Source organism: Pleuronectes platessa, chromosome 12, assembly GCF_947347685.1.
Source record: "Pleuronectes platessa chromosome 12, fPlePla1.1, whole genome shotgun sequence".
In the NCBI taxonomy this organism is placed as follows: Eukaryota; Metazoa; Chordata; class Actinopteri; order Pleuronectiformes; family Pleuronectidae; genus Pleuronectes; species Pleuronectes platessa.
The window spans coordinates 22,614,843-22,640,297 of NC_070637.1; the positions used below are offsets into that span (position 1 = coordinate 22,614,843).

General features: G+C 43.1%; 1 protein-coding gene across 1 annotated transcript in view; it reads right to left on the reverse strand.

Annotated features, from left to right (window-relative positions):
- Window positions 1-25,455, reverse strand: part of LOC128453336 (bone morphogenetic protein receptor type-1A) — a 35,553-nt gene that overhangs the window by 1,624 nt on the left and 8,474 nt on the right. Inside the window, exons 2-12 of the mRNA XM_053436172.1 lie at window positions 20,527-20,641; window positions 9,500-9,864; window positions 2,916-3,078; window positions 2,672-2,774; window positions 2,453-2,552; window positions 2,273-2,360; window positions 1,901-2,036; window positions 1,343-1,535; window positions 809-1,106; window positions 504-679; window positions 187-317 (exon numbers count right to left, since the gene is read on the reverse strand). Of these exons, the coding sequence (XP_053292147.1) occupies window positions 187-317; window positions 504-679; window positions 809-1,106; window positions 1,343-1,535; window positions 1,901-2,036; window positions 2,273-2,360; window positions 2,453-2,552; window positions 2,672-2,774; window positions 2,916-3,078; window positions 9,500-9,566 (1,455 nt within the window). The 5' untranslated portion in view covers window positions 9,567-9,864; window positions 20,527-20,641. The remainder of the gene's footprint in view (window positions 1-186; window positions 318-503; window positions 680-808; window positions 1,107-1,342; window positions 1,536-1,900; window positions 2,037-2,272; window positions 2,361-2,452; window positions 2,553-2,671; window positions 2,775-2,915; window positions 3,079-9,499; window positions 9,865-20,526; window positions 20,642-25,455) is intronic.

Sequence of the window (25,455 nt, forward strand, 5' to 3'; positions counted from 1 at the left end):
AAAAACACCAACAGTTCACGGTTAGAAAAACCTTATTCAGAGAGGAGGAGTCTCCCCCTACTGGAGGAACAGTGGAGGTGTTGACGATACAAACTACTCAACATTATTTAACGTTCAGAGTCTTTAAAGCTGCTTTTTATGACGTTTTAAAACAGTTAAAGGTTCTAAACAAACGCTGGTTCTCACCTCGTCGCTGTTCCATCGGTTGGACACTGTCGGTCGAACTCCTTTAACACACACGACCTCCAGCATGTCTTCATACGACGGGTCAGACGGAACCATCTCGTAGTACGGCAGCTGGTAGTCTTCTACCATACCTGCACACAGACAGAGCACTGAGGTCAAGTCACCTGGAAAAACTTCAAGCTACTGGGAGGTGGTAAAGTAAAGCAGGTTGAGCCAACAAGATGGCCTCTTGTGTGTGTGTGTGTGTGTGTGTGTGTGTGTGTGTGTGTGTGTGTGTGTGTGTGTGTGTGTGTGTGTGTGTGTGTGTGTCTGTGTACCTCCGGTGACGCAGCGTCGGGCCATCTCCCAGATGACGAGGCCGTAGCTGTACATGTCGGCCATGATGTAGGCCTGGAAGTGGTTCTTGTTGAGGCTCTCGTCCAGGACCTCGGGCGCCATGTAGCGTCTCGTCCCCACCCGGGTGCTCAGAGGGACGTCCACCTCATTGGTGTCGCTACCGCAACACAAACAGTCAATTCACGTTAACACAAGCAGATAATTAAAATGTCACCTCTGTGCTTTAATGTGATTCAATAAAACCAAATGATTTATCGACTAATCAATTCTCAAACAGTGGATCAACCTGTTGAACTTGACGGCGAGGCCGAGGTCGGCGATGCAGCAGGTGCCGTTCTTCTTCATCAGGATGTTCTTGCTCTTCAGGTCCCGGTGGGCGATGGCCGGTTTGCCCTGCGTGCCGTAGATCTCCGTGTGCAGGTGGCAGAGGCCGCAGGCGGCCGAGTAGGCCAGCCGCAGCAGAGACTGCGTGTCCAGCGTGGTCAGCTTCAGGTAGTCGTACAGCGAACCCATCTCATGGAAGTCGGTGATGAGGAAGAGCTGCGTGAAAGCTCCTGTTCCTTTGATGTCGGCCGCGATGAAGCCTGCAGGAGGGGGGGGGGGGATAGACAGGTTACCATCAGCAGAACATGTGATCGGCTGGTTCAGCTGTTCTGTTCGTCGCTGCTTTATAGTTCGAGGATTTGATTTTCCTGCTGTAAACATTCTTCTCATGTTTCCAAACAGGACGAGAACAGAAACAACAGAGCTTCTTGTTTTCTATTCAGAGCAGAGACGAGGAATCAAACTTTATTCGAAGGTAAATGGGCAGTGACGGTACCGAGGATGTTCTCGTGTCTCATCAGGACGGTCTGGTAGATCTCCGTCTCTCTGAACCAGCTGGCCTCCTCTCTGGTGAAGAAGACTTTGACGGCCACCTTCTCTCCTCGCCAGCGGCCCAGCCACACCTCGCCGTACCGACCTTTGCCGATCTGACGCACCATCTGGATCTGCTTGGCGATGGTCCGCTGCACCTGAGGGACGGGGAGAGGACGCAGGTTTGATGTCATTTCAAAGTTGAAGTCACTCCAAACAAGTTAATTTTCTTTTTGTCAGATTTAAAGTGGCACCTGATGGTTCATGTCTGACCTCAGATCTTTTTCAGTGTCATTGAAAATATATTCAGTGCTTTGAATGTCATTGAAAATATATTCAGTGCTTTGAATGCTGCAAATATACAGTGCATTTAAACTTGACACAGTTTTAACTTAAAATAAAACAGAGAACCCCCAATTACAAAAACCTATCGTCTGCATCATCAACAGTTTTCTTGTTTATTCTCTTTTTATTGTGTTATGGCTAGAAACTGCCTTCTCTTGGTGCAGTACTGTGTTCCTACCAGCAGGGGGAGCCCGGAGCCGCTGCCGGAGCTCTGTGATTGGTGGATGAGGTCTTTGAGCGACTCTCCAACAGGGATGAAGACTTCCTGTTCCAGATCGTTATGATACCGCTGACGCTCAGTCTGCCATTTATACCTGACACACACACACACACACACACACACAGACACACACACAGATTTAGAAGCAGATCTATGGAAATGAACTTGTGATGCACGTCAGAGATAATAACATGTTCAGGGAGGGAAAGTCTCACAAAACCCCAAAAATGTGTTCATTATAAAGTCAAGAGCAAATTCACAGAATGAGACTAAAACTTCCGTCTCTTTAAACGAGGATGAGTGAGCGGCTGTGGACAGACGAGGACTCACCTGTAGTAACAGACCACGGTGACACAGACCAGCGTGCAGCAGCAGACCGTCATGGAGATGAGGAACGCCAGCCAGTGAGGGCTTCCCTCTGGAGGAGGAAAGAGGAGGAGACCATGTGGTTAGCGTGGGTCGACCTTCACCTGATAAACACCTGAATCAGCAGATGGGAGCGAGCAGTACCGGAGGGCGCCTGCGGGGGGAGCGTGGGCTGCAGGTCTCTGTTACAGAAGTCTGTGTTGCAGCACTCGATCGTCCTCCTGGTCTGGGCTTTGGGGGAGTCCTGTCAATCAAACCAAACGTCCAATCAAACAACAAGTTACCCAGGGAAAATCTTTTAATCAGTAGTTTGTGTTGACTACAGTAACTCAACTGTGTGTGTGTGTGTGTGTGTGTGTGTACCTTGCACTGGAAGTGAGAGCCTTCATACTTCATACAGCCTGAGGTGAGGATGGCCTCTCCGTGCTCGTCCTCCTCGATGATGGCGAAACACTGACCGTTAGTCCTGAGGAGACAAACACACCTCGTTACCTCAGGAGAAGACACAGGAGCTTATTCTCTCTGTAGCCTCATATGCACGTTTGTTAGATCAGGGTGTGTGACAGGGAGTTGATCTCTTCCTCTCTGAGGTTCTTCCTCGACTCACTGGCAGGTGTTGTTCGTGGCGTCTTCAGGACAGTGTCCGGAGCAGTAGCAGCTGAGGAAACGACCTGCCTCCTCTGGTGCGATGGTGGAGTCCTCACCGGGCCGCCGAGCCTCTGGTTTCACTCCCGTCCCCTGAAGGACGTGGTCCGGGTTCTGACCTGCAGCTGGATGGACATGAACAAACTGGGTCAGAGATGCTTCATGTGCAGAGGGAGAGTTGGTGTAACAGTGAATATTAGTTAATTTAGCTTAAAGTTCAGTTTGAAGTGCTGGACTCAGGGATGGAGCTCAGAGAGCAGACCCCAGGTCAGATCTATCAGTGACTCCTGCTGGAGGTGAAACATTCCTCCTCTATCAGTGTGTGTGGAGGAGGAGGAGGGGAGGTGATGAAGCTCCATATAAGTTCATGAGCTATTTATACTGAGCAGAAACAACGGTGAGAGAATCCTGCTTGATTCTGTTTGTATTCACACTGACAAACTGAGGTTCTGACACGTTCCTGGAATGTTCTGGAGGTTCTGGAGGTTCTGTTTGTGAGAAAACAAATGTTCCAGTCAGTTGCTCTGAACTTTTTCCACACATGAAAACCAGTTCATCCCTCAGACACAGAGACCAACAGAATGAATCAGCACCTGAGGCTGCAGGGGGCGCTGTTGATCAGTAACAGTGACATTGTGTTGCTTTACAATAATGTGTATTTACGGCATCACTGGGGATCTCGACGATACCCTTGAGGAAAATATATATAAATAAAAAGAACAAATATTCCAAACAAAAAAATTAGAACGTCTCAAATGTTCTGTTTGCATTGAGATATAAAGATTTATCACAGAAAGAAAATATTCTTAATTCTCCGTTTGAACAGATCAGCAGCTGAGATAAAGAGAGGAGACGTTTTAATCCCTCCATCCTTCTGACTTCTGTCCATCCCTCTGTTATCAGCCCACCTTTACTGACTTCTTCTGTTTATCTCCTTTCTTTCTCTAATCCCTTGTTTTTTCTCTTCTCTCCATCCCATGTGGAGGACAGGCACTCCCTCGCTTCTTCTCCTTTACAGACTCGTAGTCTCTGCTCTCCTTTCTTTTCTTTTTTTTTTAGCTCAGAGTGAAAACACTGAGGTGTGCTGACGTGCATGTTGTCATGTCTGGACTTGAGCTACATACACTTAGACCTACACTTTGAGCTACCGGGTCGCCACAGCAACAGTCAGTGAGTCTGTCAGTCTGTGTCTGTGCCCTCCTTTCCCCAATGAAGTATTCCTCAGAGAGAACTTGGTGCTGTGACTCAGAGACAGACATCAGGCTTCATCCTCACCGATATGTTTTAGTTTGAAAACTAAGACGATCTCCGTCCACAGAGTGTTGTAACTCTGCATATCAGATAACCACTTGTGCACAGAGCAGGTGTGTGTTGATAGGAGCAGGAATCACAATTACAAGAAAAATAACCTTGTCATAAATCTGTGGATTGAGGATTTATTTTCCCTGCCAAATTTAAAATGACTCAGACAGTGAAACCAACATAAACAGAGTTTTTAAGCTTGATGATACCAGCAACCAGGGCGACTTCATTCTGCTTCACATGTGCACCGAGCGTAGCAGTCGTTTCAAATGTACGTTGAGTTGTATTGATCACAGACGGGGCTGGGCACAGACAGGACAGTCCCTGCTTAATAATTCATCTGCCAGAAAGCTCCTGGCTGATGTTCGATCCCGGCGAGGAACAGACCGAGAAAAACTAGAATCCACATATTGTTCAGTTTCACAGCTACAGGTCTCAGTCACAGATGACTACAGATATGTTTATTTATATTTAACAGGTTGAAATCTTATAAATCCATATATTTTATGTTTATTTGGAAGAAATTTGATGAATATGTCTCATATTTATAATCTGTTAATATATGAGACATTCTCAGTACTTATATAACCTTAAGAGAAATTAAGCATTTGAAGATTCTCCAGGATCTGACATCGCAGTAAATATAAAAAACAGACTTTTTGAAGGGTTTTGAAAACCTGAACGATGATTTTATCAATAAAAACCTTCTCAAGCAGCTTCTCCTCATCCCGCCTCCCTCACAGCTGCCATTGGCTCTGAAGTTATGACTGACATGGGCGAGGAGGGAGGAGACGGGGAGGGGGGGGGGGGTTGAGGCTGGAAATGGCTGCTGCTGTTTCTGTGTGTTCCATCCACATGTGTGCTTAATTGTGCCGGCAGTCACAGTGGAGACTGAGGTCTGGCAGAGAGCACGCTGGGTAATCAGACTCTCTCCATGCGCTCTTAAAGTCACAGCGCTGCTTCTTTTGGACAGACTGTTTATTTACACGCAGCCGTACGAGGATCCACCAGCAGGAGCCGTCCGATGCTCTGATCGGGGGCCAAGCGACCTTCAGCTCCTCTAAACATCTGACCAGGAGCAGCGAGAGTGGACGCTCGGTTCAGGGTGTTTTCAGCTGGTGTGGTCCGACGTTAGCTGCTCTGCGCTTCTACAGAGAAACTTAACGGCTGCGAGTTGAGTCAACAATGACTCACTGTCTGCAATATGCACAGAGTAATAAAGACGATAAAAGCCTCTTCAGATGAAAAGTTTCGCTGCTTTTCTTGTCACAAAGAAATTCAAATCCCCAAAAAAACAAAACATGAATACGCCTCCTTGGGAAGTTTCACCATCACAGGCATTGATTAATCTTCTGATTACTTTGAAATATGTCTTGTCTTTTTTAGCTTTGTCTACATTATGTCTGAATACAGTGAAAATGTCTGTTTTCAACGAACATGTTTGTATGTCTTCTTCTTTTGTCCAAATCGAAAGCACATCATGTACAGAGAGAAACGCATCAAATCCTCTTTTTGTTTGAGCATACAAATATTCAATAAAATTAGACCTATTATTGAATCATACATTTTGTAAATGAAAAGTAACTCAAAGGGTCATCTAAGTTTTAAAAATACTCAACATCCTTGATTACACGGAATCAAGCAGATTTTCATTTGAGAAACTGAAGCCAGGAGATAACTGTTATTTACGCTTGAGAAAGAACTTGAATGATTTTCAAAACAGGAGCTGATTTATTCTCCATTGACCGATTGTGAAGCCAAATTGTATCTGAGCATAATCTTCTATGATACATCGTATCTTTGGTAACATTTTATTTTGTAAAGTAACTTGAAGCTCTACATTCCAGTCGTTAGATTAAGTGGTGGAGTAAAAAATACCAGTTCAATAAAACATCAAATCAATTAATTTACCCTGAAGTTCAGTGACTGAGTGAATGTAATGTCACATTCCACCACTGGCAGAAAGGAATGTGGTGGAGCTGCTGCTAACAGCGGAACAGAGAGCGCTCGTTCCACCTCCTGCTGCTGAAGTTAAAGAACAGCAGAGGAGGTGAAGTGTGCCTGAAGGTCGGACGCCGTTTGAAAGTCACAGTTATCTCCTCCTCTGGGTTGGAAACATCCAAGACACATAGCCCGAGGTGATAAACCCACCCGTCTAGTACGTCATGCATCGTAAAACAAACAAGTGATGTGTAAATACTGTGTGACATTTGCTCTGAAACAAGGAGTCTTAACTGGATCTGCATCTGTTTGCCTTCCAAGTTGTTGAGTTCACCTCACACACAGCACAGTCCACACAAAGAGGACGAGAGAGACGTTTAAGAACCATATACGGTCGTTGATGTGTCCCCCAGTGAGGACACATCTGTCTTATGTCTTATTTCATCCCTGAGCTGCTGAACATGTCTGGTTTATTGGACCTACTGTTGTTGAAGGATAGAGCGGCTCATTATGTCCCGGTAGCTCTGTGACCACAGACTGTAAACAAAGATGGACGAATCGTTTGTATCAGGTAGAGAACAAATAACTGGAGCTGAGATCTTTCTTATTTCACTTCACTCACAACATCCATGTTTATCGCTATCATTTGAGTAAACCATTTGTTTTTATTGTGAAAAGTTATAAAACTATAAATCTCAATATATTTTCAGGATTTGGACAAAATTAAACATTTAAAAAACGTTTTAGTAACCCTAATGATTATTCAATTAATCATGAAATTCAAAGACCAATGAATCTGATTAATTTATTGGTTCTAAGTTCTAATTCAAGTTCATGGGACTCGTGTTCGGAGACCGTCGATCTTCACAAGCTGCGACAGGAAAAGTCCGGAGTCGCAATAAACCGTTTCAAAGGGCGAATATGTCTCCTGAGGGACTGAGGGATATTTCCGGAGAACAATGGCTGTTTGGATCATTTAGCGCCTCTGACAGCTCGTACAGTGCCATACAGGAAATGGTTAATGTGCAGAGAGGAAGTGAGAGCGGCAACAATCAGTTCAACAGCTTCCTGCAGGGAGAAGTGGTGGAGTCTCTAAAGGGCTGATACAACCGCCGAAAGTGGAAACCCTTTCATTTAATGCAGTTTACTGGGATTTCTCACTAAACCTCGTTCCTTTCACCCTAAAAAAAATAAATAATGACCGACAGAACCAGGTATTTTCACAGTGATTCCCAGCTGGTCTCTAACTGTAGAAGATGAGTTTTTAACAGCCTGGTTCTCTGAAAACAGCTGCTGCAGTCGAAGAAGACGCTTCGAGAGCGGTCAGATGAACCTGAGCAGTTTCCAGACTATTTACTTTTGACTGGCAGGAAGAACTCCGGAGAATATCCGGAGCAACTCACTCTTACATTTGTGTTTTCAAATACATCCCTCAGGTAAATTTCAGGATAATGTCCGGACTTCACTGCAGCTCTGATAATAATCAGGTCATCATGATTAAATTACACAACCTATTAAGATGTCACGGAGTAGAAACTGAGCTATGCAGAATTCAGTCCGCATGGCTTCAGGCGAAAGTGCTGACTAGAAAGTCTATACTAGTTTTATTAGTTTGTAGTCAAAGCTAATCATATAATTCTGATGTAGAAGTAACTGTAAAACAATGCATTATGGGAAGGGGTAGACGCTGCATTGAACTTAATATCCTTGTGAGGGGTGAGAAATGTTTCCTGTCTGTTTTGTTGTTGTGTGAACTCAAAGAACACAGATATATTTCATGTCATAACTGAGATGCAGTGTTTTCATATTGATCCAGCCTTGTTTTCTTCTTCTTGTTATCGAGCTGCTTCACTGAGCTGATTTCACAGGAACACAGAGTCTGAATTCATCTGCTGCTAAAAAATGTTTACACTATTGGGCCGATTAAAATCTCTGATGCAGCTTTAACATTATCATGTGAAAACACAACAACTAACCCAAGCTTGTCGGGACACATTGAGGATTTAGAATTAACTTTGTTTCTCAGATATTCTTCACACAGAAGAACTGAAGCCAGACTCAACAGACTGTGGGAAAATACTTTGACAATGTGACTGAAGGAGTTTTTTCCCTTTCCTGCACAGATAAGTGTGAGCGGCATGTCGCAGATATTAAAGAGTCGGAGTCAATCACAGTCGGTAACACTTGGCCGAGCGCCGCCCTGCTCTTATCAGGCTGCCCCGTGTGTTTGTGGATCAGTGACTGGCAGGTCAGAGGGTGACGGCTCATGTTCAGAGCTACACCTTTATCACCAGATTTGTTTTCCTGTTCAAACCCTCAACCTTCACTATACATCGACTGTTTTAAAAAACACACTCAAACTGAGCTTCACATTCTGGACAACACAGACCCGAGTGACGAGGTAAAAAATACCAAACTTTTCTCTCATAGTCGGTTTTCATACAGGCAGCTGGCACTCCCGGTAAAAACACACAACGTACTGCAGCTTTAATTTACCTCCGCTGCAGAAGGTAACAGGCCTTGATTTGTGGCCAGCTTGTACTAAAGAAAAACCTTTATTTCTAGTTCCCTCAGATTGAAAAGTAGAAGTAGTCAGATTTCAGTAGAAAGGTTCAGTTTGATCCACTCCTGTTATCCACCCTCTTTCCTCCACTGCCCCTTTAAAAAGTATAAGTACGGGTATATTTTTGCTTAGGTATACTTCTTGAGTAAATGTACTCAGTGGAGCAGAGCCTCTGCAGCCTTAAGCTTCCAAAACACATGACTGGATCTTTGTATCCTGGGGGAGTCGTCTCTGTTGTTTCTAAAGGGAGAGGCTCATTTCCAAAGTCTGTCCATTATCAGCCAATTGACACTTAATCACTGCTTCAACAAAAGGCTTCAGATATACATCTTTGTGTACACGGGAAGGGGGAGCTGGTTACAAAGGAGCAGCATAATGACTTTTTATGCTAATGTCAGTGTGTAAGTGCTGCTTATCTCTCTGAATACAAACTAAAAGGTAAATGAGTAACTCTGCAGACAAGACGCCTTGTGGTCAGCGGCAAAAAACAACCAGTGAGGGGGAGACATCAGAGGTAAAGAGAGGAAAAGAATCAGATTCAATTTGATGGTGAATGAATGATGTGGTCAAGTTTGAACTTTGTGTGGAAGCATTTTAAAGATCAACTAATCGCAGAGGATAAAAAGTCACATCCTCAGATCTTGAAGATATCTGATAAATATTTTCTCCTCATTAAGAAAACAGAAGACACAACAGGTTTGGAGTCTACTGATTGAAAGATCAGATTTTAAATGTCCTACCGTCAGCTCTGAGGGTCAGCAGGAGAGCAGTGGTCATCACAGCCAAACAGAACGATAGACCCGCCATCCTGCAGCAGGACTGGACCGAACCGGACCTGGGCCCAGGCTGCTCCTCGCCCTGCGTTCGGGTGCCTTCTAATCAGCTGCTCGGTGTGTTGGACTGAGAGGAGTCCTGATAAAATTCATCCACAGCAGGAGCCGGGGAGAGGATCTGGAGCAGAGGCCTGAAGAGGCCTCGGAGAGAGGGATGTCCTGCTGGAGGATAAGGAGACGATACGAAGGAGGAGACGATATGAGGATGGAGTTGAGGTTTTATCACAATATCTGGTCCTCTTCTGTCTCACTGGCTCTTTGGGTCCAAAACCCTGAAAAACAAAAGAAAATCAAGATTAAAACTGAGTGAAGGTTAAGATAAAGTTTTCAGTGTTTCCCTCAGAATTTGAATAATCTGTAACGGCTGAATGAATGGTTGAATAAGTGAGAGGATGGAGGAAAGAGTAAACACTGGTTATGATAAACTGAAGGCAGAAGGTTGGTTTGGTGTTTTCTGGCCCTTCGCCCCCCCACCCTCGTCTTCTCCATGCTGTGACCCGGTGACCCCTGCCGGCCCGGCGCTGGTCTCCGACGGTCCAACTTGCTAACAAACTATTTGTCGAGGGGATGTTCTGCAATTACAGGCGCTGGATCTGCACAGCGCTAATAACGGCATGTCGCAATTAGTGAGCGCCAAGAGGGATTGGGCAGGGGGTGGTGGAGGGTGGGACAATGTGCAGCCGGCTTCTGTCACTTTTCATTAGCCCGGGGGGGGGGAACAAAGAGGTCCAACCTGTGACCCACTTTTCACACATCTCTGGCCGAGGAGGCAGAAAAAAAAAAAAAGACACACAGAAACACTGTACAGGCCAGGAGGAGTGTATACAAGTGCGTTTGTGTGGGTGTATTATTCAAATGAATGATTTGATTAATTTTAAATCTTGGACGTTTATAAATACAGGCTTGTTGCTCTCATCAGTAAAAATCCTTGTCCAGTGTCCACACTGTCACACTCTGGAAAACGAGTGTATGTGAATGATCACATGATACTGGTCGTTCATGGTAGTTCCTATTAGTGCAGGATTAGTGCTTTACAAGTTCGTTATCTCATTAAATGTTCATGTAGGTACACCACTAGCAAAATATATACAAACAAAAAGACACTGCAATGGAAAATATGAGTCTATTAACTAATTTGCTCATTCTGATAACAGATGCATGAGTCTGATGGTTTATCAGATGTCAACGTGCTGCACAGAAGTTCTCAAAGTCACGTCGAATCCAGGGAAACCGGACTTGACATCACTTTGTTTATTAGTGCTCCCAGCTGTTGAAATGAGAGTTGTTGGAGTCACCTGAGGCCAAGTGTAAACAATAGATGTTTTTGGAACCATGGGGTCAAGAGTGAATGTTTGTTGAATGTCCTGGGAAAGAATGAAAGGACAACATTGTAGATGAGGGATAAGTGCTGGTGTGGACCTCCTCCTCTAGTGAGGAATGGTCTCTCCACTAGGACTTAGAAGTCCTTCTTTCTTTCTTTCTTTACTTCTTTCATCGGAAGAAGTGTCACTTATTTTTCAGTTGTTGGTAAACTGCTGAGTCGGGACCTGAGGGGCCGGCCACAGTTTACCCTTGATCTCAGTTGACTGAAACATCGATAATGACTTCCGCTACAACAGCCTGGAGCAGGATCAAAGCAAGGTGGTATCCACACTACATTTTAGTTACAAAAAAATTGCTAAAACTTAATTTTGCTCCAAGAAAAGGAAATCCCTGCTCTTAGTCTTCATTATTGCTGTTCCTTGTTCATAGTATACGTTGTAAGTAAGCAATCTACCACAGAGAAGACAATCTACTTCCTGTTAGACTGTTGTGCACATGACCAGTGTATGTCAGTGGTCATGTGGGCCTCAATAACGACCCCACAGATATTACAGACCCAGATCTACCAACGAGTAAGTTACAACTGAAGGCGAAACGTCTTCAAGTATCGACAACGAAGTCAAGTTGCCTTTAATTCAACTTTTCTCAGATGAACACAACCTGTAATAAAGCAGTTCATAATCCCATAGGACTGGAATCTACATCGCTAATACGTTTTAATGGCTACAGCTATTTTACCATTTGTCAACATCTATCTCCAGCATGTCAAAAAGGACTGAGTGTCCTCCTGGAGCATTCCTACAGGAGTGAGTGTGTTCACTGTGATGCTGTACGTGTGTATATGAGGGAGCTTCAGAAACACACACATACACACTTGTCTGAGTATTGGCGTCGCTGTGTCGTTAACAGAAAGTGGACGAATCTTCACCTCGCTGCCACAACAAAACCTGGAGTTTGTTTTTTGAGCTGTTCGCTCCATTTAGGCAGCGACAACAACAACAGCAGCAGCTCGGAAAGATAACGCACACAAAGACACATTCAGACAGAGGGAGGGAGGGAGGGCAAGACCAGGCAGGCTCAGGAAGGGCCGTCAGTTGTGAGCCCCCACGACAGGAAGCATGTCTCCTCCCAGATACTTCACACAAAACACACACACACCCCCAACACATCCACTTCCCTTTGAAAACACCAAGGTAAGACGAATGCACACGCACACACGCACGGACACATACACACCCTGACTGACGTGGAGATTCCGTGGCTGAAACACTTTAAAAAACACACGTCGTCAAACTGGAGGCCGAGAGAATCATCAGTCAACAAGCAATAAATCCCACAGAGAAATAAAATATCCTTACAATGAAAGCCAGAGCCAGATCCTGTAAAAGACGAACGCTTTAGGTGTCAGGTAACTTTCACTCCTCCTCCTCCTGCACAGAGTCATGTTCAAACTCGTCTGACCCTTCGGTCTGTTCCTCAGTCGAACAACAAACTCCTTCTTCCCCAAGCAGGCGTTAACACAGAGCCATGCAGCAACTTTGTTTAACCCAGATTCCAGTTTCCTCTGACTCGTGTTCCTCAGATATCCGCCACTGTATTCACGATGTTCACGGCCGGTTAAGTGGTTTGGGATAAGCAGATCCTGAAATGATCACGGTATCATTGGCAGCGTTGAGGTAACAACCTCTGGTGCTTGGTTGGACACTAAAGCTGCTTTCAGACCAGCACTGAACTCTGCAGTTCCTCCTTAGTTTCTCTGGAGGAGGTGCATGTGTGAACGCAAATGTCCGAGTGTTTGATAAGCTTACAACAGCACATTGTTTAAGATTCAATCTTTTAGATATTTTAATCTTTTACAAAATAAAGAAGCTGCATGCCTCATAAAATATCTTTTGATTTGCCGATACAATCGAAAATATGAGCCTTTCACAGACCTATTTTTACTTGTGTGATTACAGAATAAACGAATCCAGAAAATATGTACATTACTTATATTATGTAATTACATTTGGTTTATTTTCTTGATTCAAGTTCTATATATATATTTGTGTTTTCTTTTGTATTTGTAGTTCTTGTTTGTTGCTACCCGCCAATAAACTAAGCAAGCTGCATTAACGCCATCTTTGCCGTCGTCAAGCAAGAACCAACATGTGTCTGAAAGTTTTCCCCGATGAAATAATAAATACGATTTTCTTTCAATAAAATGTGAATAAAGTGGACACAAAGAAAGGTCCTGGCAGACAAATGAGGGGGATTGATATTAATTAAGGTTTATATTGACAGACATCGCCAGGCTTTCCATTCATGGTATATCTGATATGTACTGGCTGCTGTGGGATTGGACCCCGTGTCCTCTCCCTTCAAAGACGAACTATGTCCACTGGTCTGTCCCCTTGTCGCCCTCATCCTGTCTCCTGAGTTAGCAGCGGTTAATGTAGCATAGCTGCTCCGGCTAGCTGGACCTGACATCAAGAGTCTTGGAGGAGGAGCATTCAGCGTGACGGGAATGAAAGGAGGTATTGTTGGCGGTCCCACCTGTACAGAATAAACGGCCCTTATAGGGAACCGCTGAGCCATAGCAGGCCAGCCTCCCCCCAACAGGGGAAGGAATTTGAGGTCACACCTCTCCAGGGATGTTGGGAAATTTGGTGGAATTGAAACCAAAGCAGAGGGTTTAGGCTTGTAGAAGAAACAGAGCTCTTGTAAGGCTTTTAGAGAAGCTGTCTGCTTCTGGGTACAATAACTTTTCATTTGGCTGGAGAAGTAACCGGCTATAAAAACTATCATGTAAAATGATATTACTCTGCTGTGGCTGGTGGCTCCTGCAGCAAAGTTCAATGAAGGAAGCACACCAAGTTCTGCTGGGATGACTTTTATTACTACTCCGATTAGTCTCCATTTTAACTTCAGTTTGTGGATTTGTTTTGGTCTCAGTGAGTAAATGACGCCGTGAGAGTTACAGGTTAAATTTGAACATGGCTATACTGGCTATATTCTTTTATACTGGTCCAAGAAACACTTTTGACTGGTTTGGTACGTGAATTTTTTTATTTATTTTTGGAAGTTAGGGGTTAGGAGAAAATGGTTTAACAGTTTATTGCAGAGCTTGTTTTGCTTGTCTGGGTTTGTTTTGCAGCTCTGACGTTGTTCCAGCTCCTCTGAGAACTGTTAAAATGCTGTAAATTGACTCTGGACTGAGCAAGAGGAGAACAGTGAGGGAGGTGCAGGTTATTAATGATCCATCCCAAATACTTTGCCCAATCTCCTCTCCCCTCTAGAAGGACTGCAGCAGCGGGCCAGACATCAATAATCAGGCCTTAATGTGTCTCCTCTTCCTGCTCTGGAAGAACAGCGACAGACTAAATAAACGATGCTGAGTCCTGATTGGAGGAGCAGTGGGGGCCCAAAGCTCCTGAGCTCCATAAATAAATGCAGTAATGAGACGGATTGGGATCAGTGCTGCTGCAGAATATTAATGATAACGCTGGGATGGACTGTTTGCATTTGTTTGTTTTTACATGTATTACACATTATCTGTCCAGTTATGAAGCTATTTGGGTCGTCACTGCTTCAGTTAACTGATTAATCATTCAGTGCTCAAAGTGAAACCCATTAAGAAAATTCTAAAAACCAAAGATATTCTGTTCACGGTGATGTTAAACAAATAAAGCAAATGCTCACATTTGAGAAGATATAAAGACATATTGATAAGATCATTTAATAGTCAAATTGGATGAAAAAGACGCTGGTAAATTTTCTGTCAATCGTATAATTGACTAATCGAAGTAGTTAAAGTTTTAATGGGACTACAGCCACTCGAAAAACTAGCAAGACAGAAAATGTCTTACGTCTCAAAATGGATTTATTAGTCAGTTTGGGTAGATAATGAGGTCAATCAGATATGTTTCCATTAGAGAGGAAATGGTGAAGGTGTGAGATGCACCGTTTCCATCACACCCCTACAAGCAGAAGGTCAAACCCACAGGTTGAAGTTTCAGTGGTGACATGCGATGCAGTTCTTTCCATCAAGAGAGAACTTCTTTCACTCTTTAGTCTGTGTACTTGTCCCTCGGAGTCTGTTTCCGCCAAAGATTAATTTAGTTCTGTTGGAAACGCATGTTATCAGACGACTTGTTTGCAAACAGAGAGTTCTGGAATCTTTGTTGTTTCATTGAAAATTGAGAATCATATTTATAATTCCTTCTCTCTCTCATCACCTTTCCTTTTTAGAATCATATTTCTTCTTTTCCTGTCTCATTGTTTACCTTTAGCTCCTTCCCTTCTTCATTTCTGTCTTTTGATGTTGGTCCCTCCCCCTTTTTTCCTCATCTTTCTTCCCTCACTCTCCATTTCTCTCTCCCTCCACTCCCCAGAATTCCAGCTCCCTTATTTCTCTCCATCTCTCCTCCTCCTTTTCCCTTTCTGCTGCTTCTCATTTATCCTCTTCTCTCTCTTTCCATCCTCTCTCTCTCCCTCCCTCCATCTTGGCCCCTTTCCCCATCCCCTCCAGGGGCCCCTCCTTGCAGGCAGGCCTCTGGGTGCTGCAGCAGCCTCCCGATGGTGTCGGCGCCCTGCCCGACATGCCTTTCAGGGCCTGGGAGACTGCAGGCCAGACTTTCTGGCTCCAGTGCCATTGTTTGCTTGGCTGCTCTGCTCCTCATCCCCGGCGATGGATTAGCATAAGAATACCCAGAATACCCTGAGCTACGACGAGTGGCACTGCAGGCCTCTTCCTCCCTGCATCCTCTACCTGTATTTTCCCTTATCCTAATCTTCCTCTTCCTCATTATTTCATCCCACCATGCATCTTAAAACTCTCTTCTTCTACAGTGGAGTTTGTTGTTGACGCATTCAGTGGATGATTTCTAAACGATCCTAAAATAACAGAAAAGTAAGAGCTTCTTGGTCTGGTTACCACGCTGGGAATTGAACCCACAACCCTGAGGGTTTGATAACAGGTAACTATTAAGTAACTACTGTATGACTACCGTTGTCAATAACTTAAAATGTTTAATTTAGATGGTTTACTATACCAAACCTCCAGAATACTATTACTAAGTTTTTCAAATGTGATGATGCTCCTACTTTTCACCATCGCTGTTCCTCCATTGTAGCATCTTTTTTTTACCTAAGCAACAAACTGCAGAGGAGACAATCTACTTCCTGTTCACACCACATGACCAGTGTACGTGAATGGTCATTTGACACATGTTTTTAAGGGGATAGTATGGACCGGTATTCATTCAAATGCAGAGCAAAAACTCCGTTGTAGCCTCGGTGTAGTGAGCTCAGAGCCTTGAGTTAGCTGTAATTTGTTTATCTGTGTGTGTGTGTGTGTGTGTGTGTGTGTGTGTGTGTGTTAGTGTGTTTGTGTGTGTGCGTCAGATAAGCGAGTGGACAGAAACAAAGTGTAATTTCATTAGAGGTTGACCGGAGATTTGAGCAGCTGCAGCTACAAACTGGAGGATTTACTTCATCAATTCGTCTCCTCTTCATTTATTGCGTTACAGCAGGACAGATTACCCAGCATCCACAGGGGTGTCACAGGTTTAAGGTCTGACATGTAAAGTAAACATTAATGACATACAGCCTCAGCCACTTTGTATCAATATGAACCAATCACTGACTGAATAAGCCATTAATATTGGTCCTGATGCTGTCACACTTTCAGCCTCTCGGTGCACAGAGAGAGATTGGGTCTGGTCACAGAGTAATAAAAGTAATAAAGCAGCACGAGTTGGTTCAGACCCAGAAGGTGTTTTTAATCACTCTAATCACCATAGGAACAGGTCTATCCATCACCGGCACAGAGTCGCCTTTGTCCTACAGCTGAGTCATAAAACAAATACACTCAGACCATAAAAAAAACATTATGATCATAAATCACACTGATGATGGAGTGGACGCTGGACATTCCCTATGCAGTCCTCCCAGTTAAACCAGTTAGCTGCTGCTAAAAAACAATGTCTCCTCTGCATCAACAAATGGCTGCGACTAAAAATCCTTTTCCATCATTGATTTATTGTTAAATTTTTTAGTCTAAAGAATGGTGGACACTACTCGTAACAACAGTGTAAAAGACAACATACAAAAAATGTATGCACATGCTAATATTTCATTACAAGACTGAAACGATGAAAACCAGTGTCTGCATTTATGTTTTAAAATGTGTATTTTACAGGAAAAACAAAGCAGAAAAGAAGAGTATTAGTCTATATTTTACTTTTAAAAAAATACGCTATTTTCTAATTCAAGTGTTCTGTCACGATTCTCACTATAAAAAGGTAAGAAAAAAATATATCATAAGCTGCCATCTTTAAATTGTTTTAAGTCTTCTGCCAGATTCTACTGATTCCTGCCGCTCATTTATACCAGCCCTCCTCATCCCTGACTGACTCCTTGTCCTCTTCCCCTTTTCCTTCATCAAAATGTTACACACACACAAAAAACTAAATCACACACCAGGAAATGTAAGCCATCCTCAAACCGAATTGTTTGATTCTCCCCCCTCATTCGCTGTCAGTCCTTTCTAACAGACTCTCTTCAAAAACTGAAATCACCACAGCCAATCAGACGCCGATGTTCAAAGTTTCTTTATGTTTTTAGAAACACAATTTTCTGCCTCAGCTGCTGCATCACTGGTTTGATCCCAATATGAAGGAGTGGAAACTGGGAGACACTGAAGCTCTGTCAACTTTCCACGGAGACATAAAAACATGAAACTCAAATATAACTGTAATTGTAGCAGACAGAATACTGGCGCTGTGCGAGTGTGTGTATATGTGTGTATATGTGTGGGTGGTCTGGTCTGAGGCTGGACTCCGTGACGGGAGGCCGAGATGGTTTCATCCACCGTGTTGCCTTGGAAACTACAGCCAGGCCACGGAGCTGTGCACGTCCCATACACCGACAGAGGTGGTCCTGTTTTCTTTGTGAACTCGTATGATAATAAACACAAGTGCAAAGGCAGAAAGTTGCAGATGCAAAGTCAGACGGTATTAAAGATTTGTTCAGACTTTTCAGTCGGTAAGGAAGCATCTTTAAAAATCAGCTCCTTTCACACTGACCTGCTCAAAATTGTCTGAGGACAGTGATGAGTGACAAGTTCAGACAGGAGGGAAGGCATCTGATGGCCCTCAAGAAGAAGGGTGTGTTTTATTCTGTGTGTGTGTGTGTGTGTGTGCGCTACAGCCCAGGCCACAGGCAGTGTGTTAATGTGACTCAAAGCTTTGATAACTTATGACTTTAGTCCAACCTCTCAGAGCTGAACACCAGATTGATACAAGTCTGAGCAGTTAATATTCCTATATTCCTGCAATAATATACTCACAGCCTAATTTAAATGATCCAAATAACTTGGGTTTAGTCTGATATTGCACATTAATTTTGATTCATCACAACAGATAATGGATTCACGATTTTTTTACGTTACACTAAAGTGTGGTTGCTCTTTGCAGACACACACACCGACATCTGTTAAATCAATGGTCAGCTATGTTTTTAAATGAGCTTCTTAAACCTTCCACAGAAGAAGAGGAGGAGGAGGAGGAGGAGTGAAGCTCACCACACTGACTCATAAACCAGTCACAGGAGTGTCTGAGGAATTTATGACCGAAGTGCAGACTTTCTGATAAACAGCAGAATTCAGACCCTGTCGTCCAATGGGGGTGCGTTCACTGCGCTGCAGTAAAGATAACATCAACTCCAAAAACACTTTAACAGCCAAATGCTTATTTCCACATGTTGATCACTTCACAAGAGGACTGTGTGTGATTTAAACGCTGTCCCCCATTTCTTGGTAACCACATCCAAAGTGTCTAAAATAGCATCACACAGTGTATTAATATAGATTATATATTAATATAAAAACTGCTTGAAGGGAATTTCATACTTTTACAGAAAATTGTGTCAGTGACAAAAAACATCTGCAAAACATAAAACTAATGTTAGAATATAAAAATAAGAATCCACTACTTTAAAAAAAACTTAGCAATAGTTTGATGTGATCTGCGGCGCAAAGATGTTCCATTACAATCTGGTTATCTATTGTAGCATCTGAAGATCCAGCTGTAAACGAAAAACAAGCCCGAACACAATCAACGCACCAAAGTACTCAATGATTTGTCTGTTTCTTTTTTTTAACCTGGGATCCTTCAGAGTTTTAAATATTCCATGTAAAATCTGTACTTTCGAGTCAGTAGTTAAAAACACACTGTCGCAGGTCACCAGGTTGTACTTCAAGCCGAGCCAGGCCAGGCCAATCTGATCCGAGCCAAGCAAGTGAGGGAAGTGTGCTGGGCGGCTTGTGGAGGGCGGGGGGGGGGGGGGGGGGGGGGGAGACTGCTGAAGGACATATGGGAGTGATTTTGTGCTGCAGACTGGACGGCTCTGTTTGAAACAAAGGCACCAATCTGCCTCATTTCAACCTACATACAGTCACATAGTCGCAGGAAACTCATCGCGTACGTCAACGTTCTCAGGAAAAAGTGACTCCATCACAGCTGACAGACAGAGGTTTGCAAGTATCATCAGAAGATTTGAGCTTTTAAGGAAACAAAAGCAGCGCTTGACTCTTCTACCAGTCTTTGGATGTTAAAGAAACAGCGCATCATGAAACATTTAGAAACTGTTTTGCAGTTTCTGAACCTTTCCTGACTTTGATCAAGTTTTAGGTCAGAGATTGTGAAAACTACTGCTTTTTAAAGGAATCAACTAAAAATAATTTTCATTAATGTGATTAATCAATTAATCACTTATTCTGGGAAAGGTCAAGAAATTGAAACAATACCGTCATAACTTCTCAGAGCTGAAGTTCACGTCTCTAAATTTCTGGTTTTGTTGATATTCTTTAAAAACAATTGCTTGAAAAATTATCCAAATAGCTGTCTAGTGTCTTTTCATCAATCAGATTGTTTGTTTTAACTCATGATCTTTGCTCACATGACTTCATCTATTGCACACAAAGTCCAACACACATTCCAGATGTTTACGTCAAATACTCAACCTATAACACACACAATTACACACTTTTTTCTCTTCACAAAGCATTACTTCACCTATATCACACACACACACACGCACACACACACACACACACACACAGATGGAGACACAACCTTCAGGCTCAGTGTAATCAGCGCTCTTCCTGCTCTCCTGCACCGAGGTTATTAATCAAACCAGATGACAGCTCAAATGACCCAATCAGAGCCTGCAATTAAAAGCCACGAAGCCTCCTGATTGGCCTATGCTGCCATAAGTTCAGCTCAGGGGGGTCGAAGGTTAATCTCCTCTAAAACAGGGGAGATGGGTTGGGGGAGGTTTGGATAATCAAGTTATAAGAAGTAATCACTGGTGCCTGTGCACAAAAAAGTCATGTTTATGTTTTCTCTGTGTGTGTGTGTGCGTTTGTGTGTGTGTGAGAGAGAGAGAGGGTAACAAAGGCAGCAGAGAGCCAACAAGTAATGTTTTTCATGAGACCACAATAAACATCCTGCAGACGTTACACTGACTGAAGGGAACTTAGCTGGAACCGTGTGTAAGTGTGTGAATGTGTGTGTGTGTGTGTGTGTGTGTGTGTGTGTGTGCGTGTGATAGTGTGTGTCTTTCCATACCTGAATGGTGGCTCCATGGTTGAACAGTGTGTGTGTTGGTGCACAGCTCCATGGGAATTGTACACTTGAAGCAGAGGTGGCCGGCCAAATTTAGGACAACATCACGACCACCGACCTGAATAACAGAGACCAAGAAGAAACAAACATTATTAATATTATATGTTAATAATCAATTATCACGAGAAGAAAAAGTTAATGCAAAGAGATCTGGTAAAATAGATCGTGTGCACCTCTGGGAATTTCACATATAGTTTAGATATGATAGAAATAAACATGTAAAAGAAATATAAATATGTTTACTTTACAGCGTTTATGTGATGTGGTTAAGATTTAGTAGTTTAATAGTTACAAATTGCTGTTCTGTTAAGATCAGTCATGCTACAGTGAGACTTAAATAATGAACCACTCAAGGACGACTGTATTCACTAAGGGTCCTGGAACACCATTAAGAGCCATGGGAACCTCTACAATCCAGCAGATCCTAGATTCCCCTCAAGCATCATTGGAACCCTCTTAAAATACCATGCATACCCTCAGTATGTCTGGAAACACACTCACACACAATTATCTAGATGCCTGCTCTTGTTTTCATCACATTTCAGTTGCATCAGGAAAAGAAGCAGTGAGAAGGCAGCCAGTTATTCCGCAGGCTCCTCAACAAGCCATTGGTCCAGCAACAGTCCAGCAGCTTCACAGGCTGGACTTATTTACATTTGGCTCCTTATTGAATCTGCCACTAGGTCATTTATTCACAGCTTCACTCAGCAGGAGAGAGAAGCTCTGAACTTCAAATCATCCTACATCACACAAAAAACCAGCAGGAAACACACTCACACTTCTTAATCTAGCCATGTTTTTATTATGTTAACATATTTCTTCCATATTCCAGTTAATACATTTAATTAGTCTTTTTACTTAAATGTTTTCATGCTCTAACGTTCACACAAAACTGTCCTCAGACTGTCCATTGCTGCAGCTCCTCCTTTCAGCCTCTGTCTCAAACATTTGGTTTTAGCTCCTGTCTCTTTAAGACCCCTCTCCTGATAAAGCCAGGTCTGCTGCGATTGGCCAGCTAGCCCACTCTGTTGTGATTGGTCGACCACTTCCAGGAACTGCAGGACATGAAAGCTCTCACTCTACCTGCTTTGTTATGAGGCTAAATGTGGGGCATCGTGACATCACAAGGATACAGAGGGATGGTCCAGACAACTGACCAAGTGTTTTAGGAGCGTCAGTGTTTTCTGTGCAGGAGAGAAACTCCCTTTGCCACAGACTTGTTAAAAAGCCCTTTCACATAAAACCTATACAACACACTAGAGCACCACACTGAAATCCAACACAACACACGTTAACACTCGCTTAACGCCTTGGGAACCTCACTGAAGTCCTGTGCATCCCATCACCATCTACTTTCAACCTATCACTGAGTCTCGTCAACCCGACAGCGACCTCAAGATCTGATTAAAACTTCATCCAATATTCCTAAGACCTCCTCAAGGACCAATAGAATCGGCCCAGAGACTTGCACAAGCTCATACCGGACGCCTGGACACGAGTCCACTCCATCATTAGATCAGTGTGTGTGTGTGGCTTGTTGTCTTTTGTAAGGAGATAAGTGGAGCAGTGTGGCTGACAGTCGGCGCGTCCTCCTTATCCTCGCCAACACAGAAACCTTTTTATGTGACGGCACAGAGCTCCTCAGAGGAGCCTTTATTTAGTCAGGGAGGCAGACATCAGGAGAGTTAGTTTATATTCACTCAGAGAGCAGAGTGAACCAAACACCAGCCGACCACTTCAGAGTCTGAAACACTGAGCAGGAAGCTGTTCACACAGCTGCAGAACTATCAAAATAAAAGTGGGCAGTTCAAATACCAAATAATACTACAACACAACTACAACACAACTACGACCACTGCACAACCATGAGCCAGATAAATGCAGTTTGTGCTGATGATGGTGTTGCAGGAAAGATCATTAAAAAAGGGTTTGTCCTCTGCAAGATCTTTACTGATGTTTACTAATAAAATGAGGTTGAAATCACTGCTGAGGTCTAATGTCGGGGTCGGCAGTGATTGGGAGCGTTTTCAGGAGGGTGTGGAGGCTCCAGCGTCACACGACACCACCCTGCTGCCGCCAAAACGAACACACTCAGCTGGAAAATGTACTCAAGACAGTGTGGAAAAGTGTGCTGATGAGCTGACCGACAACTCCACAGAGAGTGAGTGTGTGTGTGTGTGTGTGGGGGCGCATGCGAGTGTTTTCAGCTCAACCCCAGGGGTTTGAAGAAAAAAATAAAAGCAGTGGGGATTCAGCCGCTGATTTATTATAGAACAGACGAGGAGAAAATAGATGTCCGAAGACGGGGGCTGAGAGCGGTCACGAGGTTGGCGAAAAAACAGCTGCGGCCTCCCTGTCCAGCACACACACACACACACACACACACACACACACACAGAGAAAAGAAACACACTCTTCATTTATGGACGAAGCGGTGGTGCCAAGAAAAAGAGACAGACGGAAGGGAAAACAGATCCTGCTCTCCCACACACGAGGATAAACCGAAGTGAAACAGCTCTGCTTTTCATTCAACTATTTTTATGTGAACTATGATGAATACAAACAGCTGAGTGGAAACACAGGTAAAAAAGGGAAAAACTTCAGGATGGTAGAAAGATAAAACTTTGCTGGAGAATAAATCAGGCTGTTCATTTACTCACACGGTACAATATCTAATAAAGTTTAAATAAATAAATCAGCTAATTCAATGGATAAATCTTCAAATATAAAGAGGAGTAGAAATCAATGCAGAAATAGTTTGCATTTGTTTTGTTTTTATTTCTAGTTATTTATGATAGTTTATGGTCAAACTGTAAAATATCAAACCTCAATAAAAAAAAATTCATAAGGGTTTGATAACGACGTCTTAGAAATCATTGACAATTTTTATATGTTAGTACCAGGAGTTAGTTACTCCTTATAATTTGTATTGGCCCCCCATTAGCCATATTGGTCTGGTTCCAATTCAAACTGTTCAGCGAAATCAACTTAATGTAAAACTAAGTTATATGATTTAGAAAAGTTCATAGGTCATTTTCTATCTGTTGACTGGTCAATATGTAGTAAACTGAGTCGAGCTTCACTCCAACACAGAAGAGACTTTTTAGTCCATTTGAAAACCAGAGGATGTTTAAAAGTGTAACTCGCTGAGGGAAAAACTTCTGTCATTTCAATTCTGTGCATGTCATGCTTGATTTTTTTTCTAATTCACAAAAGTAAATACTTGAATCAAAGCCGGCCTGAGGGAGAGATGAGGATGAAGATGGTGCAGCACTGATTTCACTCTGCTGATGTGCAGTCTAGCCTCAATGGAAGCTGCAGTGTTCACGTCCCTCTGAGCTGTTTATACCCGCAAACACAGGAACCGGCTATTTAAAGGAAAAGCAACAGTGGGAGAGAGACGCAGGGAAACAGGAAGCGGAGGGGAAATCAATATGAGACGCCGTCGACTTCTTCACTGGACATTTTCTGCTGCTCTTTCACACTCGCTGCTCATTTCTCTTTCTCAAACCTGCATGAAAAAACGCACAAAGGTCCCAAAACTCAATAATACAAATACTTCAGTTAATATCTGACTGAAAGCAGCTGCAGCACAAGTGGAAACAGATTTTTATGAAACAAACGCACGCGCACACACACACCTGACCTTATTGTTTACACCACATGAGCAGGAAGACAAATACTGAGATGAAGAGTTGGACTTTTCCAATCCTGCACACACTGTGACATACTTCGCTCTGAAAGACACTTTCCTGTCAACCAACCTTTTATCTAAGTAGGCTCAGGCATCAGAAGTGAAGTGTGGGTATTTTTCAAGTTTCATTATTTTTAACCACAACTGCTTAAGTTATTATTTAAACCATTTAAATAAGTAGTTTGGAAGCCTGTAGCAGGAAAGTAGTTGGAGTTCCACCTCTGTTTTGAAGTGGAACCGATGGTTCAATTTAAATTCCAGCATCGTGAGCGACGTGTCAGACGAAGGTGTGAAACCTCGATGCAAGGAGAAAGCTGTGAAACCAGTCCTCGCGTAAGAGGCAGACGGAGGTATGCAGCCTGTGATGACACATAAACACACAGAAATACAAGCTGAGCTCCAGAGTTTAAAAACATCGGCTCATATTCTCCAGCTTGTTCAAACTTGATTGTTTATCAACAGTATCAATATCTTTTTGTTTCAGACACCAAACCAATTGCCACTCTCGCAAGTGTTTTAGCACAGAATCAGAGTTTTCAAACTGAAACGGCTCGAGATGCGTTTCCAAACTTCAGGAAACCCTAAGTACTAACAGAGATACGATTTAAAACTAAATTGTAGTTGTGTAGATGTATTCTGAGACAGGTTTTTGGAGTCTTGATAGACATAGTAAAGTTACTATTTTTGGTTTTCTGTTGCTCAAATAAAACAAATCATAATTTATCCTGTAATTTATTGTGAAAGAAATTTTCTATAATGAAGAATCACTGCTTCAGCGAATTGTTGTTCTCTCTGCAGCAGCTTTGTTCACGGCTGTTGTGAAAAAACTATGTGAGGCCACCGACAAGTCACCAGACCATAATTCTTGACTCTCGTTTATCTTTTTATCTTGTGACGCTTGTTTAAATTTCCATCACACTGTGATACCACGAGCGAAAACAGCTCCTTCACAGCGAAAGGTGGTTCCATTCAGAGCTGCAGTGATATTTGATAAAGGTAGAATTCATTTTGAGGATAGATTATTTGTGCATTGATGTCAGCTGTTTTTCATTGTGTTATCAAATAGTTAACTAAACCTCTTAGTTAGTGGCGGCCCTATCACACATGTTTTACCTGGTTTTGTCAGCTAGCATCACCTCCAGGACTGAGCATGCTATTAGTAGCAGTCCGGAAAACCA